Raw genomic sequence first — 13,741 nt, 5'->3', positions numbered from 1 at the left:
GCTGGAGTGTCTAGAACTAGGGGGCATAGTCTCAGAATAAGGGGTCGGCCATTTAAGACCGAGATTGGAATGAATTTCTTCACTCGGAGGGTTGTGAATCTTTGGAATTCTCTGCCCCAGAGGACTGCGGATGCTGAGTCTTTGAGTATATTTGAGGCTGAGATAGATTTTTGGACTCTCGGGGATTCAAGGGATATGGGGGTCAGGCAGGAAAGTGGAGCTGAGGTCGAAGATCAGCCATGATCTTGGTGAAAGGTGGAGCAGGCTCGAGTGGCCGCATGGCCTACTCCTGCTCCTATTTATGTTCTTATTACCACCATGCTAATGGCTAGAAATTTCAGAATTTCACTGTCTTAAATGGGATTAAGTATGTAAGCATTTTTAAGCCTGATCACCTTTATTGACCTTTTATAAACTCCACCTACCCTCCTCTTCATATAATATTCTTTGATTTCTCCCTCTGTCTGCAAGCAGTTAATTGCCTTCTGATCTAGTTGCATAAAAAAAAAGTCCTACTGAATGTAGTAAACTGTGAGGAATATACTGTAGTAACAGACTTCAGGAGGACAGAGACTGGTGAAATGGGCAGACCCATGGCAAATAAAATTTAATGCAGGGAAGTGTGAAGTGGTGTCTTTTGGAAGGAAGAATGAGGAGAGACAATATAAATTAAATGGTTCAATTTTAAAGGGGGTGCAGGAATAGTGTGACCTGGGGGTGCGCACACAAATCTTTCACTGGCAGGAAAGTTGATAAAGCTGTTAAAAAGAATGTGGGATCCTTGGCTTTATAAATAGAGGCAAAGAGTACAAAAGCAAGGAAGCTGTGCTGAACCTTTATAAATCACTGGTCAGGCCTCAGCTGGATTATTGTGTTCAATTCTGGCACCGCACTGTAGGAAAGATACCCAGGGCTTGGAGAGGGTCCAGAGGAGAGTTACTTGAATGGTACCAAGGATGAGAGACTTCAGTTACATGAAGAGACTAGAGGAGCTGGGATTGTTCTTATTGAGCAGAGAATGTTAAGGGAAGATTTAAGAGGTATTTAAAATTATGAAGATTTGATCGAGTAGGTAGGGAGAAACTGTTTCCACTGGCTGGAGCGTCAGTGAGCAGAGGACATAGATTTAAGATAATTGGCAAAAGAACCATGGGGATGATGAGGAAGCATTTTTTTAACGCAGCGAGTTTGATCTGGAATGCACCACCTGAAAGGGTGGTGGAAGCAGGTTCGATATATACAGGAATTGAAAAGGAAAAATTTGCAAGTCTACGGGGAAAGAGCAGGCGAATGGGACTAATTGGATAGCTCTTTCAAAGAGCCGGCATAGACACGATGGGCCGCATGGCCTCCTTCTGTGCTGTGTGATTCTGATTCATTTTCTTTCTTAATTCTTACAACATTTCTCCCCTGCACACTTTGCTGAGTGAACAATTTTCCTGGAGTTGTCTCCCTCATAAGCTTGAAAATTTCAGTTAGGCCATCTCCAAGTCTATATTTTTCTCCAAGAACAAGCCTAGCTATTTATTTTTGTGTGTTTCTGCCTGTCTAATTATCTATCCGTCCATCTAACCCTCTACCTTGTCTATGAATCCCTCCTTGTGTTCTGTTAAAAATGCCATTTTTCCAATTAGATTCAGCATTTTATAAATTTCTGTTCTCAATTAAATGCATCGTAGTGTATTTTTCTTAAGTACCGGACTACATAAGACATTACCTAGTCTTACAATGGCCTGGATTTTGCGTTAATAGTGAGGCTGTATATCGGACGGCAACTTCAGGAGTATGGACAGGCGCAGTTTACTGCGGAAACCCCGAAGTTGCAGTCTGAGTTAGCCTGCTGCTCCACAAGCTGCGCTATAACAGAACATCACCGATAGACTCAGTATAAAAATACCTGCAACAGCATGAAGTTGGGGTACTTGCCCACTAAAGACGGCGGAAAGAATTAGGGCTGGTGCATTCAGAAGTAAGTGAATTTTTAATGGCGTGATTGGTCATAATTCCTTTCAAATAACCTAAAAATGTAATTTTACAAGTGTGGAGTTTCGTTCCTTCAGAAGTTAATTAGTGTTAGAGATTTAAAAAATATTTGTTTTTGGTTTTTCTGTGTCTCTTTCATATCTCTCGATCTCATCTGTCTTTCCCAATTTTTATTTTGCTTTCTGTGCATGATTTAAATCTAATTTATACTTCCTGCTTTATACTTCCTGATTTAGACCCGGATTAAAGCAAGCCTCTGCTCAAAAGCCTGCGGAAACTTTGTGGACAGCTGTCAGCGAGGTGGACAGCGAGCGCGGTTCCTTTGCTGCTGACCGCAAAATCCGGCCCATAGTATTTACAGTAGAGAAACAGGCATTTGGCCCAACAGATCTGTGCTGGTGTTTATGCTCCACATGAGCCTCCTCCCACCCTCCTTCATCTAACCCCATCAACATATCCTTCTATTCCTTTCTCCTTCATGTGTTCATGTAGCTTCCCCTTAAATGCATATATGCTATTGCCTCAACTACTCTGTGGTAGCAAGTTCACATTCGAACCACTCTTTCAGTAAAGAAGTTTCTCTTAAATTCCCTATTGGATTTATTAGTGACTCTTATATTTACGGCTTCTACTTCTAGTCTTGCCCGCAAGTGGAAACATCTTCTCTACGTCTACCCTATCAAACCCTTTAATAATCTTAAGGACCTCTACTGGGTCACCCCTCAATCTTTTTTTTATTTTTTATAAATAGAGAGAAAGGAGCCCCAGCATATTCAATCATTCCTGATGGGTATAACCTCTCAGTTCTGGTATCATCCCTGTAAATCTTTTTTGCACCATCTCCAGCGCCTCTACATGCTTTTTGTAACATGGAGACCAGAACTGTTCGCAGTACTCCCAAGTGTGGTCTAACCAAGTTCCTATATAAGTTCAATATAACTTCTGACACACAAAATTGCTGGTGCTCAAACTATTAATGCTAGTTCCTGCACCTGCTCCAACAAAATAGTTATACTATTGACTAAAGAAAGTTAGTTTCAAGTATTAACCATCTTTGAAAAATAAGAAATAACAACAGAAAATGCTGGAAATACTCAGCAGGCCAGGCAGCATCCGTGGAGAGAGAAACAGAGTTAACGTTTCAGGTCTGGGACCCTTCAGAACTGGAAAAAGCTGGAGATGTAACATATTAAGCAGGTGCAGAGACAGGGGGGGGGGGGGGGGGGCTTTTGTAAGAGGCAGGAAAGATAAAATGTTGCAAATGGGAATGGCAAAAATCATACTGCATGAAAAATGGGGGCAGGGATAATTATCTGAAATTGTTAAACTCAACGTTGAGTCCGGCAGGCTGCAAAGTGCCCAATCGAAAGATGAGGTGCTGTTCCTCGAGCTTACGTTGAGCTTCATTGCAGCAATGCAATAGCCTGAGGACAGAGAGATCAGAGTGGGAGTGAAGCGGTGAATTAAAGTGACAGGCAACTGGAAGCTCAGGGGTCACCCTTACGGACTGAACGGAGGTGTTCCGCAAAGCGGTCACCCAATCTGCGTTTGGCGGCTGATAAAGATATCACTTGGTTTGTTATCCTGTGGGTTTTCTGGTTATTATTGCCTCTGCTGTTGAGAATCTGAGGGCCTCACCTAAAGTCCAAATTGGTAGGAATTGATTGGAGTTTGGCTGAGGGTAAAGTGAGTAAGATTGTCTAAAATAACGGATGCTTTTCATTATACAAAATTGCCACACCTACAGTATATATATATATATATATATGGAATATATAGGAATACTGATCAAACTCAGTCTATGCAGAAAAGAGTAATCTAGTTATATTGTGACTAAGGAACTACATGTTCTGCTTCTTGGAAGAGCTGTTCCTATTGACCCTGAATAAAATGCAGCAAAAGGTTTATCATTGATTTTAAGAACATGCATGTTCTTGAAGCCTTATTTTCCTTCCCTACCTCTTGTTTCTCATGAGCCAATTGATGGCCGTGCTCTACCAGTGCCACTCTGTCTGCAAATCATAGTAGAGAACCCAGATATGTGATGGGAATCTGAAAATGAGGGAGGGAGAGAAACTAGCTGGAAGCTTAGCACTGCTCATTCGGAGCAAAAGCCATCTCATTGTACACCAAGTTCCCACTGGGTTTTCTAACCAGGGTAGATTTTACTACAAAAGCCCCCAGAAAATGCTGGAAATACAAAGCAAGCCAGTCGGCAGTAAAGGGAAAAGTCAAGTTAACATTTTGGATGCAACCCTTCATTGGAATAAAATATCTCCATGTTCAACATTCTACCGTATGTGATTGAATGCTACCAGAAGATTGTGATTGTGAAGGTGCATCTGCCTGCACTGAAGGAGATAAATCATTTTTGAGATTGCATGGTGGTAGGAGTACTATTGATTCAAAATTTGGTCTTCAGATTTGAAGGACGAATCCTAAGTGTGTGATGGAAATTTTTTAGAGAATAAAACCTAATTAGCTTTTTAATACAAAAAATCCACTCGGTTGAAAACACTTCATGATAACATTTCACAACGATTTTGAACAAACTAATATTAGAAATGTTTCTTTGGAAAGCTGTTTGTGATGAAGGTAAATCTGTTTGTATACAAGTGTGTGGATCATTTTTAATTGTATTGGTACTTTTTCCTCAGGTTTTCCAAGCATCTCTGAAGTTATTAAAAATGCTGATTACACAGTATGTTCCCAAACACAAGCTGGGCAAAGTAGAAATTACACATTGTGTGGAGAGAACGTTACCCAATCTCCTCCGCAAGACTGGAGATGCCACAACACATCTTCGAGTGGCTGCAATGAATTTCATCCAGGTAAGCAACTGAGTCCTTGCTGTGCTTGTGTATTAAAACCCTCTAGAATGGTTCTTCTAGAGAAATGACACATTATCCAATTGAGAAGCCAGGGAGGGGATTGTGTTTGCTATTACAGGAAACTTTCGTTTAACCGGAGGTTAAAAGTCCGGAAAGCTCTATCTACCGGCAAAATTCAGGAGCCGTTTTCTATAAGTTTTTTTTTTACTTCTCGTTGCTTGTTTTCCCCCAGTCAGGCTCTGCAAGGTCTGTAGCTAAGCAACAGCTTCAGCTAGAGATGCTTGCAGCTGCAGCTGCCTGTTTTGAAGCTGTTGCTAAGCAACAGGGTTTGTTGATTCACACGGAGCTGAAAAGCTCTATGTTTTAACATTAACGCTGGTTTATACGGCAGTTTTGATCTAACGGCACCAGCTCGGTCCCGTCAGTGCCGGATACCAGAAAGTTTCCTGTACCAGGAATCTCGCTCTCATACAAGCTTCAAGTTGACTTGTTCAGGTGCTCTGGAAGAAATGCAGGAACATTCGGTTTGTTGTAGCTATCTTCGAAGTAAACGGACTCAGTGGATTGGGTGCACTTGTTATATTCCCAGTCAACATTTTGTCTCTAGAAATGGTATGCACACGTGCATGCACTACAATAGAAATAATAGTTTTTTTTCTACACGTAAGTTGATAGCCCAGCCAGAGGCAAAACTGGGTGTTTGGGCATAGGGTTGTCAAATCAAAAAATCAAATCAACTTTTATTGTCATTGTTAGTGCACAAGTGCAGTACAACGAAATGTAGGCTTGCGGCTCCCGAGAGTGTACATTTGGATTAAGACATTTAAACATTCAACATACATTTGGCTTGTAGTATATTAACATAAACATAACCATGATAAAGTGCATTGGCAGATGTGCAGGCTTTAGAGTTTATTTGTGGAGTTCAGTAGGATGACAGCCCTGGGAAAGAAGCTGCTCCTAAATCTGGTCGTACGGGTGCGAATGCATCTGTAGCGTCTCCCAGATGGCAGGAGGGCGAACAGACTGTGGCTGGGGTGGGTAGGGTCTTTGATGATGGACCGTGACCTCCGTAGACAGCGTTTCTGGTATATGTGCTCTATGGTCGGTAGCCGGGTGCCGGTAATGCGTTGGGCAGTTTTGACTACCCGCTGCAGGGCTTTCCGGTCATAGTAGCTACAGCTGCCATACCATACTGTGATACAGTTTGTCAGGATGCTCTCTATAGTGCAGCGGTAAAAGTTAGAGAGGATCAGGGGTGACAGATTACATCCCTTCAGCCTCAGTGTGTGGGAAGTTGAAGGTCAGGGCTCAAGCAAAGGATGACCCTTGGTCAAAGTTGGATCAGGTATGGGAGTTGGGGTAGGGGTTTACAGGCTGAGGCTGGACCCTAGTTGGGTTCAGTAGGTCCAGGTTGAAGCCAGGGATACGGTTGAATGTTGCTGTGGTGGATCCAATGTAGGCTGCATTGGGGCCTGGGTCAAGGTCTGGCAGGACAGCGATCAGGCTCAAAGCAGGATGCTGCATGCAGAATAGGTCTGGAGTGGACACCATTAAATGTGGGATCAAGTGTTACTGCTGGATGACAGAAGTAGTGTTTGTGGTAACTAATGAGGTGATTTTACCAGGATAAATGATAGGAAAATTGGCAATCATGTGATTCCTACAGACCAATCAAGATTGAGCCCAGATTAAGAAAACCATAGGCTGCCTGTACCTCACACTTTTAGTTTTGTTTTCGGTGAGTGTCATTGTTTACCAGCAGGCCCAGTAGATGGAATGCTGTAACGAAAATGGTCATTTCTGGGATGTTCCTTTTTGAATGGCTAGTCCTTTTGCCTTAGAATAGCATAGACCCTGATGGGGAAAATCTGAACAAGCAAGACAAATGATATTTGAAAAACGCATACACATAGCTGCATCTGTAATGAAAAGCGGCATGAAGAAAATTGGAGTTAAGTAATGGATTGTATAGCATTCTGCAATCACTCGACAAGTTACATCCACCTTTTTTTTTTATAAAAGAGAAAAGTGTTAAGCTGAAATATTGATTTAAATGCATTTCCCACCCAATTACAGGAAACTTTTGTGATATCCGGCACCGACGGGACCGAGCTGTTGCCGTTGAATCAAAACTGCCGGACACGTTGAAACATACGGAGATTTTCAGCTCCGTGTGAATCAACAAACCCTGTTGCTTAGCAACAGCTTCAAAACAGTCGGCTGCAGCTTAAAAGCGTCTCTAGCTGAAGCTGTTGCTTAGCTACAGACCTTGCAGAGCCTGACTGGGGGGGGAAAAAAAAAAGCAACGAGAAGTAAAAAAACTTATAGGAAACGGCTCCTGAGTTTTGCCGGTAGATAGAGCTTTCTGGACTTTTAACCTCCGGATAAACCAAAGTTTCCTGTATCTTTCCTCTTCTCTGGAAGGCAGTTCCACAAGGAACCTTACTGACGAGACCATTATTTATTAATGTAAAAGCACAACACTGTGGATGCTGGAAATCAGAAATAAAAACACAAAATGCTGGAAATACTCAGCATATCAGCAAAACTGTTTCTATCTCCACAAATGCTGCCAGATCTGCTGAGTATTTCCAGCACTTTCAGTTTTTAATTTAGGCCATTATTTATGTTCAAGCCAAACAATGTTCTGGCAGCCCCTGACCTGGGACCTGGCCTCAACTTTGACCTGAGGAAGAGTAAAGCAGTTTCAATCCTTTCTTTCCTCACCTAATGCCTGCATATATATTTTTCAGCATGGGTCACTCGATAGTGATTGGGAAGAGTGCTGGATGATTTTTCCCCTGCCCCAAAAATCAGTGGACACCAATTGTAGTCGCTCATTGTTCCCTGAGCTAAAATCATAGATCAGGAGTCGAACCTTCTTGGTCTGTTTGATTCCGTATCACACCACACGATGCATTGGAAAAGCTATGCATTTTATTTTCATTTGTTGTAATCAATGACGGCATGAAATCGCACAGCAACACTGGATCTGTAAGGAATTCATGCTTTTTCACTGCCATTTTGGCCACGTGGTATTCACCTTCTACATCATGTGTACATAAGGTGTCACTCTGTGCAATGTGCTTTCTTTTTTTGATTTGTGAACAGCTGCTCATACAAAGTTTGTGAATCATCTTTCTTGTATTTTGTGTTGTACAGTGTGGTTTATAGTACAGGAAACTTTCTGGTATCCGGCACTGACTGGACCGAGCTGGTGCCGTACCATCAAAACTGCCGTAGAAACCAGCGCTAATGTTAAAACATACGGAGCTTTTGAGCTCCGTGTCAATCAACAAACCCTGTTGCTTAGCAACAGCTTCAAAACAGTCGGCCGCAGCTTAAAAGCGTCTCTGTAGCTAAGCAACAGCTTCAGCTAGACCTTGCAGAGCCTGACTGGGGGGAAAAAAAAAAGCAACGAGAAGTAAAAAAAACTTATAGGAAACGGCTCCTGAATTTTGCCGGGAGATAGAGCTTTCCAGACATTTAACCTCTGGTTAAACGAAAGCTTCCTGTATATTGTAATCACCCTGTCTAAGTTTAGTGTATTTTGAATTTTCGACAAAGCTTAGTTTGAAACTCTTTCAAAAATGGAATACATAGAACTGTGAGCGTCTAGACCACTTACGTAACTGTCCACTGCATCAACTAACAACTGAACTCCCAGCACTTTTTCTCCCTATCATGTGGATGCAATGCTATGTGAAATTTGGAAGATCTGTCAGCCTAACCTCTCTTGGACATGCCAAGAAATGTGGCAATTGCCCTCAGTAGAGGCAAATGCAACCAAAAAGTGATACTGTTCATTTAAAGGTGATCAATTAGATTTTTGTCAGATTGGATTATTCAGAAACTCTTGCGTTCACATTCAGAAGGAGGGGTTACTGGAATTCTGCTTCAGCTTCTGAAGGACTGTCTATTCCATGACCGGGAATTTTTTTGTACTGCTTAATCCTATTGTTTTCATTATAGGTCATTCACTATATTCAAGCAAAGATTTGCTAATGATCTTGTAACTCTTTATTGACAGAGGAAATCTTGGTTTACAGACCACATAGCTTGTAAGTCAGAAGGACAATCACACCTAGCACAACAAGCAAAAGTAGATGATTTCAACTTCATGTGTTCAACCTATCAAATGTGATATGGAAACTATTTTATCACATCTTATCTTTCACTCTCTAAACAGTTATTGATACCAGCCCTGGTCTTGGCACAGAAGATTAGTGAGCAACATATTGCTCTTGGATAACTCACTTTTTCTAATTTGTCAAAGGTGGTATAATTTTGAAGCCTGATGGTATTTTTTTCTACCAAAGCTTATTTGGGTTTCGCTTGCCTAAGGCAGTCATTGTGCAAGAATTTGTTTCTCTGCTGTTTCCTTTTCAGAGGAATGATTTTTTTATTATTGATGCCCACTTAGTGTTAGTTTATTTTACATAGCAATCGTCCTTTGGCAAATATTATGTAAGTGCTTGCATAGCACAGGTTGGCAAACGGAGTAGTGTATCTTGTGTTTTTCCCTGGCAAAGCAGCATCCACTAAGGAGAATTAGAACTCAGACTTCCTGTGCATTGGCCACTTTTTGTGCCAGTATGTAGGAGGTTTCTCTCCAGGAAATCTGTCCTAGAGCAATATTTATGCTTTTGCTTAGTATGGCTGTTTGATCTGACTGCTCAGGAGGATAGGCTACTTCAGTAATGAACTGCTCCAAGCTGACCTGAAAGTGTAGGCCAAGTTCCACTGCAAGTTTTTCATTTATTTGAAAGTAGGTACAGTTTGAATGAGTGAGAAAGATTACCTACTTAGGATCTCCAGGTAGCTCAATATGTAACTGTCTGGTGCAGCACCATATAGACTGGGAAACTTCGAAATCTCTGGGTCTGTGCTGAGTTAACAGATCTCGGCTGCGGTTGTCGTCGAGGTGCGATAATTGGTCTCTGGGTCCCCTGACTGGTCGAGTTAAATTCAGCCATAGATCCAAATCCTGGTCTTGTTTACCTACTGTGCAGTGCTGGAAAGTGCACGTGTATAAATGTTTTTTTTAATTATTCATTCCTGGGATGTTGGTGTCGCTAGAAAGGCCAGCATTTATTGCCCATCCCTAATTGCCCTTGAGAAGGTGGTGGTTAGCCACCTTGAACCGCTGCAGTCTGTGAAGGTATTCCCACAGTGCTGTTAGCGAGGGAGTTCCAGGATTTTGACCCAGCGACACTGAAGGAACGGCGATATATTTCCAAGTCAGGATGGTGTGTAACTTGGAGGTGGTGGTATTCCCATGCGCCTGCCACCCTTGTCCTAGGTGGTAGAGGTTGCGGGTTTGGGAGGTGCTGCCGAAGAAGCCTTGGCGAGTTGCTGCAATGCATCTTGTAGATGGTACACACTGCAGCCATGGTATGCCGGTGGTGGAGAGAGTGAATGTTTAAGGTGGTGGATGGGGTGCCAATCAAGCGGGCTGCTTTGTCCTGGATGGTGTTGTTGGAGCTGCACTCATCCAGGCAAGTGGGGAGTATTCTATCACACTCCTTACTTGTGCCTTGTAGATGGTTGGCAAGGCTTTGGGAAGTCAGGTGGTGAGACACTCGCCACAGAATACCCAGCCTCTGACCTGCTCTTGTTGCCACAGTATTTATGTGGTTGGTCGAGTTATGTTTCCGCTTAATGGTGACCCCCAGGATGTTGATAGTGGGGGATTTGGCGATGGTGATGCCGTTGAATGTCAAGGGGAGGTGGTTAGACTCTCGCTTGTTGGAGTTAGTCATTGCTTGGCACTTGTGTGGTGCAAATGTTACTTGCCACTTATCAGCCCAAGCCTGAATGTCGTCCAGGTCCTGCTGCATGCGGGTAGGGACTGCTTTATTGGAGGAGTTGTGAATGGAATCACTGGGCAGTCATCAGCAAACATCCCCACTTCTGACCTTCTGATGGAGGGAAGGTCATTGATGAAACAACTGAAGATGGTCGGGCTGAGGAACACTACCCTGCAGCGATGTCCTGGGGCTGTGATGCTTGACCTCCAACCAGCACAGGCATCTTCCCTTGTGCTAGGTATGGCTTCAGCCAGAGGGGAGTTTTCCCCCTGATTCCCATTGACTCCAGTTTTACTAGGGCTCCTTGATGCCACACTCGGTCAAATGCTGCCTTGATGTCAAGGGCAGTCACACTCACCTGACCTTTGGAATTCAACTCTTGTCCATATTTGGACCAAGGCTGTTATGAGGGTTGGAGCTGAGTGGTCCTGGCGGAACCCAAACTGAGCATTGGTGAGCAGGTTATTGGTGAGTAAGTGCCGCTTGATGGAAGGTGTCATCGACAGCACTATCCCTTTGCTGATGATTGAGAGTAGACTGATTGGGTGGTAAATGGCCGGATTGGATTTGTCCTGCTTTTTGTGGACAGGTCATACCTGGGCAGTTTGGTACATTGTCGGTTAGATGCCAGTATTGTAGTTGTACTGGAACAGCTTGGCTAGAGGTGCGGCTCGTTCTGGAGCACAAGCCTTCAGCACACAGCCGGGCTGTTGTCGGATTCTTCCAGATTTATTTAATTAACTGAGTTTAAATTCACCAGGCCCCGTGGTGGGATTTGAACTCCCGTCTCCGGATCATTAGTCCAGTAACATAACCACTACGCCACCATTCCCTCGAGTTCGAGTTGGGCTCGGCTATGATGCCTCCATGGTTGAATATCCTTTTGACTCTCGGTGACTAGACATGCACATGAAGAATAACTGCTTGGATGAGCTACCAGAGACCAGCTGACTTTAGTGGAACTGTACCCCAGCATTGGTCAGCAATTTCAGGAGAGGAACAGAAAAAACATCAGAGCGAGTACAGTAATTATTTGAATTTATCAGGATTTGATTGTGCTTTACAGGGCTATTTCTACAGAAATCATTCTTCAAGAAGATGGATTCTGTCAAATTTAAGCCACATTACTGACTTGCTGTAGGCCACATTCCAGGGCTGTAGACATCTGACCCAGTTGCTGAATATTTTATTTCAAACACCTTTTTATCTTTGCAAATGATGCAAACAGATTTCAGCCAGTATAAAGCATGTTGCTTCATATAATCAATCATTACACTTTCTTGTTTTGACAAGCATATATAAAAGTTTTTGAATGTTTAGAATGGTTGTTAATAAGGCAGTATTTCATGTCATTTCTCCAACTTCCTTTCAAATGTTTGTAATAGTTCTCTAGGGATTTGCAGCCTTCTGAAGATTGCCATTGCAAGCATCCTACTCTGACCTATTGTGCATTTTGTGAAAGTCCCTTTCTACTGCTGCAAGTTGCATGATGATGTCTTTGTAGGACTGTCACAAAGGTCTCCATTCTGTATATAAAAAATTAACAAGCTCACAAGTCTAAGCCACAGACCAGACAAATCTATGGCTTATTTTTATGTAGCCATAGTAGCCTAGTTTGCCAGAATTCCTGATGACATTGCTGTATCATAGTTGATCTGTAACACCTCAACTCCGTTTACCTACCTATGCTCCATATCCCCTGATACCTTTATCTGACAAAAATATATCAATCTCCATCTTGAAAATTTTAATGGCCCAACATCCACAGCCTTTGGGGCGAGTGTTCCAGGTTTCCACTACCATTTGTGTGGAAAATGTGCTTCCTGATTTTAGAGGTTTCCTAAATGGACTACCTCTAATTTTAAGATTATGGCCCATGTTCTGGATTCCCCCACCACAGGAAATAGTTTCTCCATATCTACGCTATTGAATCCATTTTTCAATTTGTATATATTTATTTATATATACATATATCTATATTTAATATTCACAGAATCACAGAAATCACAGAAACCCCAGTGCAGATAGAGGCCATTTCGGCCCATCGAGCCTGCACCGACACATATCCCACCCGATCCCCGTAACCCCTACACCAACACATATCCCACCCTATCCCTGTAACCCCACGCATTTAATCCCCCTAACACTAAGGGTCAATTTATCATAGCCAATCAACCTAACCCGCACATCTTTGGACTGTGGGAGGAAACCGGAGCACCCGGAGGAAACCCACGCAAACACGGGGAGAATGTGCAAACTCCACACAGACAGTCGCCCGAGGCCGGATTCGAACCCGGGTCCCTGGCGCTGTGAGGCAACAGTGCTAACCACTAGGCCACCGTGCTGCCCAGAAATTTGGGTCGGAGGCTTCCCGCGGGCGCTAGCCCCCGACCTGCACTTACATGGCGCACCTGCCGTTGTGCTGTGAGCCCGCGTGGAATTCCGATCCTGAGCCTGCTCCAGCTGCCGGTGTGCAGGGAACGCGTATCCCGGGGCGCAACTAGTTCGCAGCATCCCTGGGATCATGGGGAGCCAATCGGAGCAGGGAATCTCCATTCATAGATTTGTCTAGGAAGACCTGTCAAATCTATGAATCGAGATCGGCCCCAAAACCTAAGGAAAACTTCAAATAATTTTTTTTTTTTAAATCACTTTTTAAAATAACTATAAATTACATAAATTAACTATTTTAAACAAATTTTAACTTTTGAAAAAAATAAAGTTTTAACTGGGCTAAAAATAAACTTGCCTTTCTTCAAAGTATTTTAAAATGATAAACCTGTGGAAAAAATGTTTTAATTTTACTTACTTCACCTCTTACCTTGTTAAAAGCAGGCCTTGCTAGGGACTTAGCACTGAAAAACCTGTGGAAAAAAGCGGAAGTTCCAGGTCTACACGCTGCCTTTCCGGTGCACGTGTTTGACCTTCGAACACCTTCCTTCAAGAGAATGGAATTTCCGGTTTCCAGCGCACGCGCAGTGCATGCACAAAACCGGCACTTCCGTTGGCCCTACAGGTGAGTACACAGCGCGTACTCACCCGTGGGGACCCAAATTTCTGGGCCATTATGTTTATTTATTTATATCTATACAGGAAACTCTCGTTTAAATGGCA

The 13,741-nt window shown here is 43.0% G+C and overlaps 1 protein-coding gene across 8 annotated transcripts in view; it reads left to right on the top strand.

The window, feature by feature from the left end:
- cep104 (centrosomal protein 104) overlaps positions 1-13,741 on the top strand; it is a 326,262-nt gene that overhangs the window by 96,319 nt on the left and 216,202 nt on the right. For all 8 annotated transcript variants that reach the window (XM_085966835.1, XM_085966834.1, XM_085966831.1 and 5 more), the window contains one exon: positions 4,641-4,814. In XM_085966835.1, the coding sequence (XP_085822961.1) occupies positions 4,641-4,814 (174 nt within the window). The remainder of the gene's footprint in view (positions 1-4,640; positions 4,815-13,741) is intronic.

The sequence above is a fragment of the Somniosus microcephalus genome, chromosome 25 (assembly GCF_052327205.1).
Source record: "Somniosus microcephalus isolate GS21.2 chromosome 25, FLI_Smic_1.0, whole genome shotgun sequence".
In the NCBI taxonomy this organism is placed as follows: Eukaryota; Metazoa; Chordata; class Chondrichthyes; order Squaliformes; family Somniosidae; genus Somniosus; species Somniosus microcephalus.
Note: the sequence above shows the minus strand (reverse complement) of the source record. Positions and strands in the feature narration are given on the sequence as shown.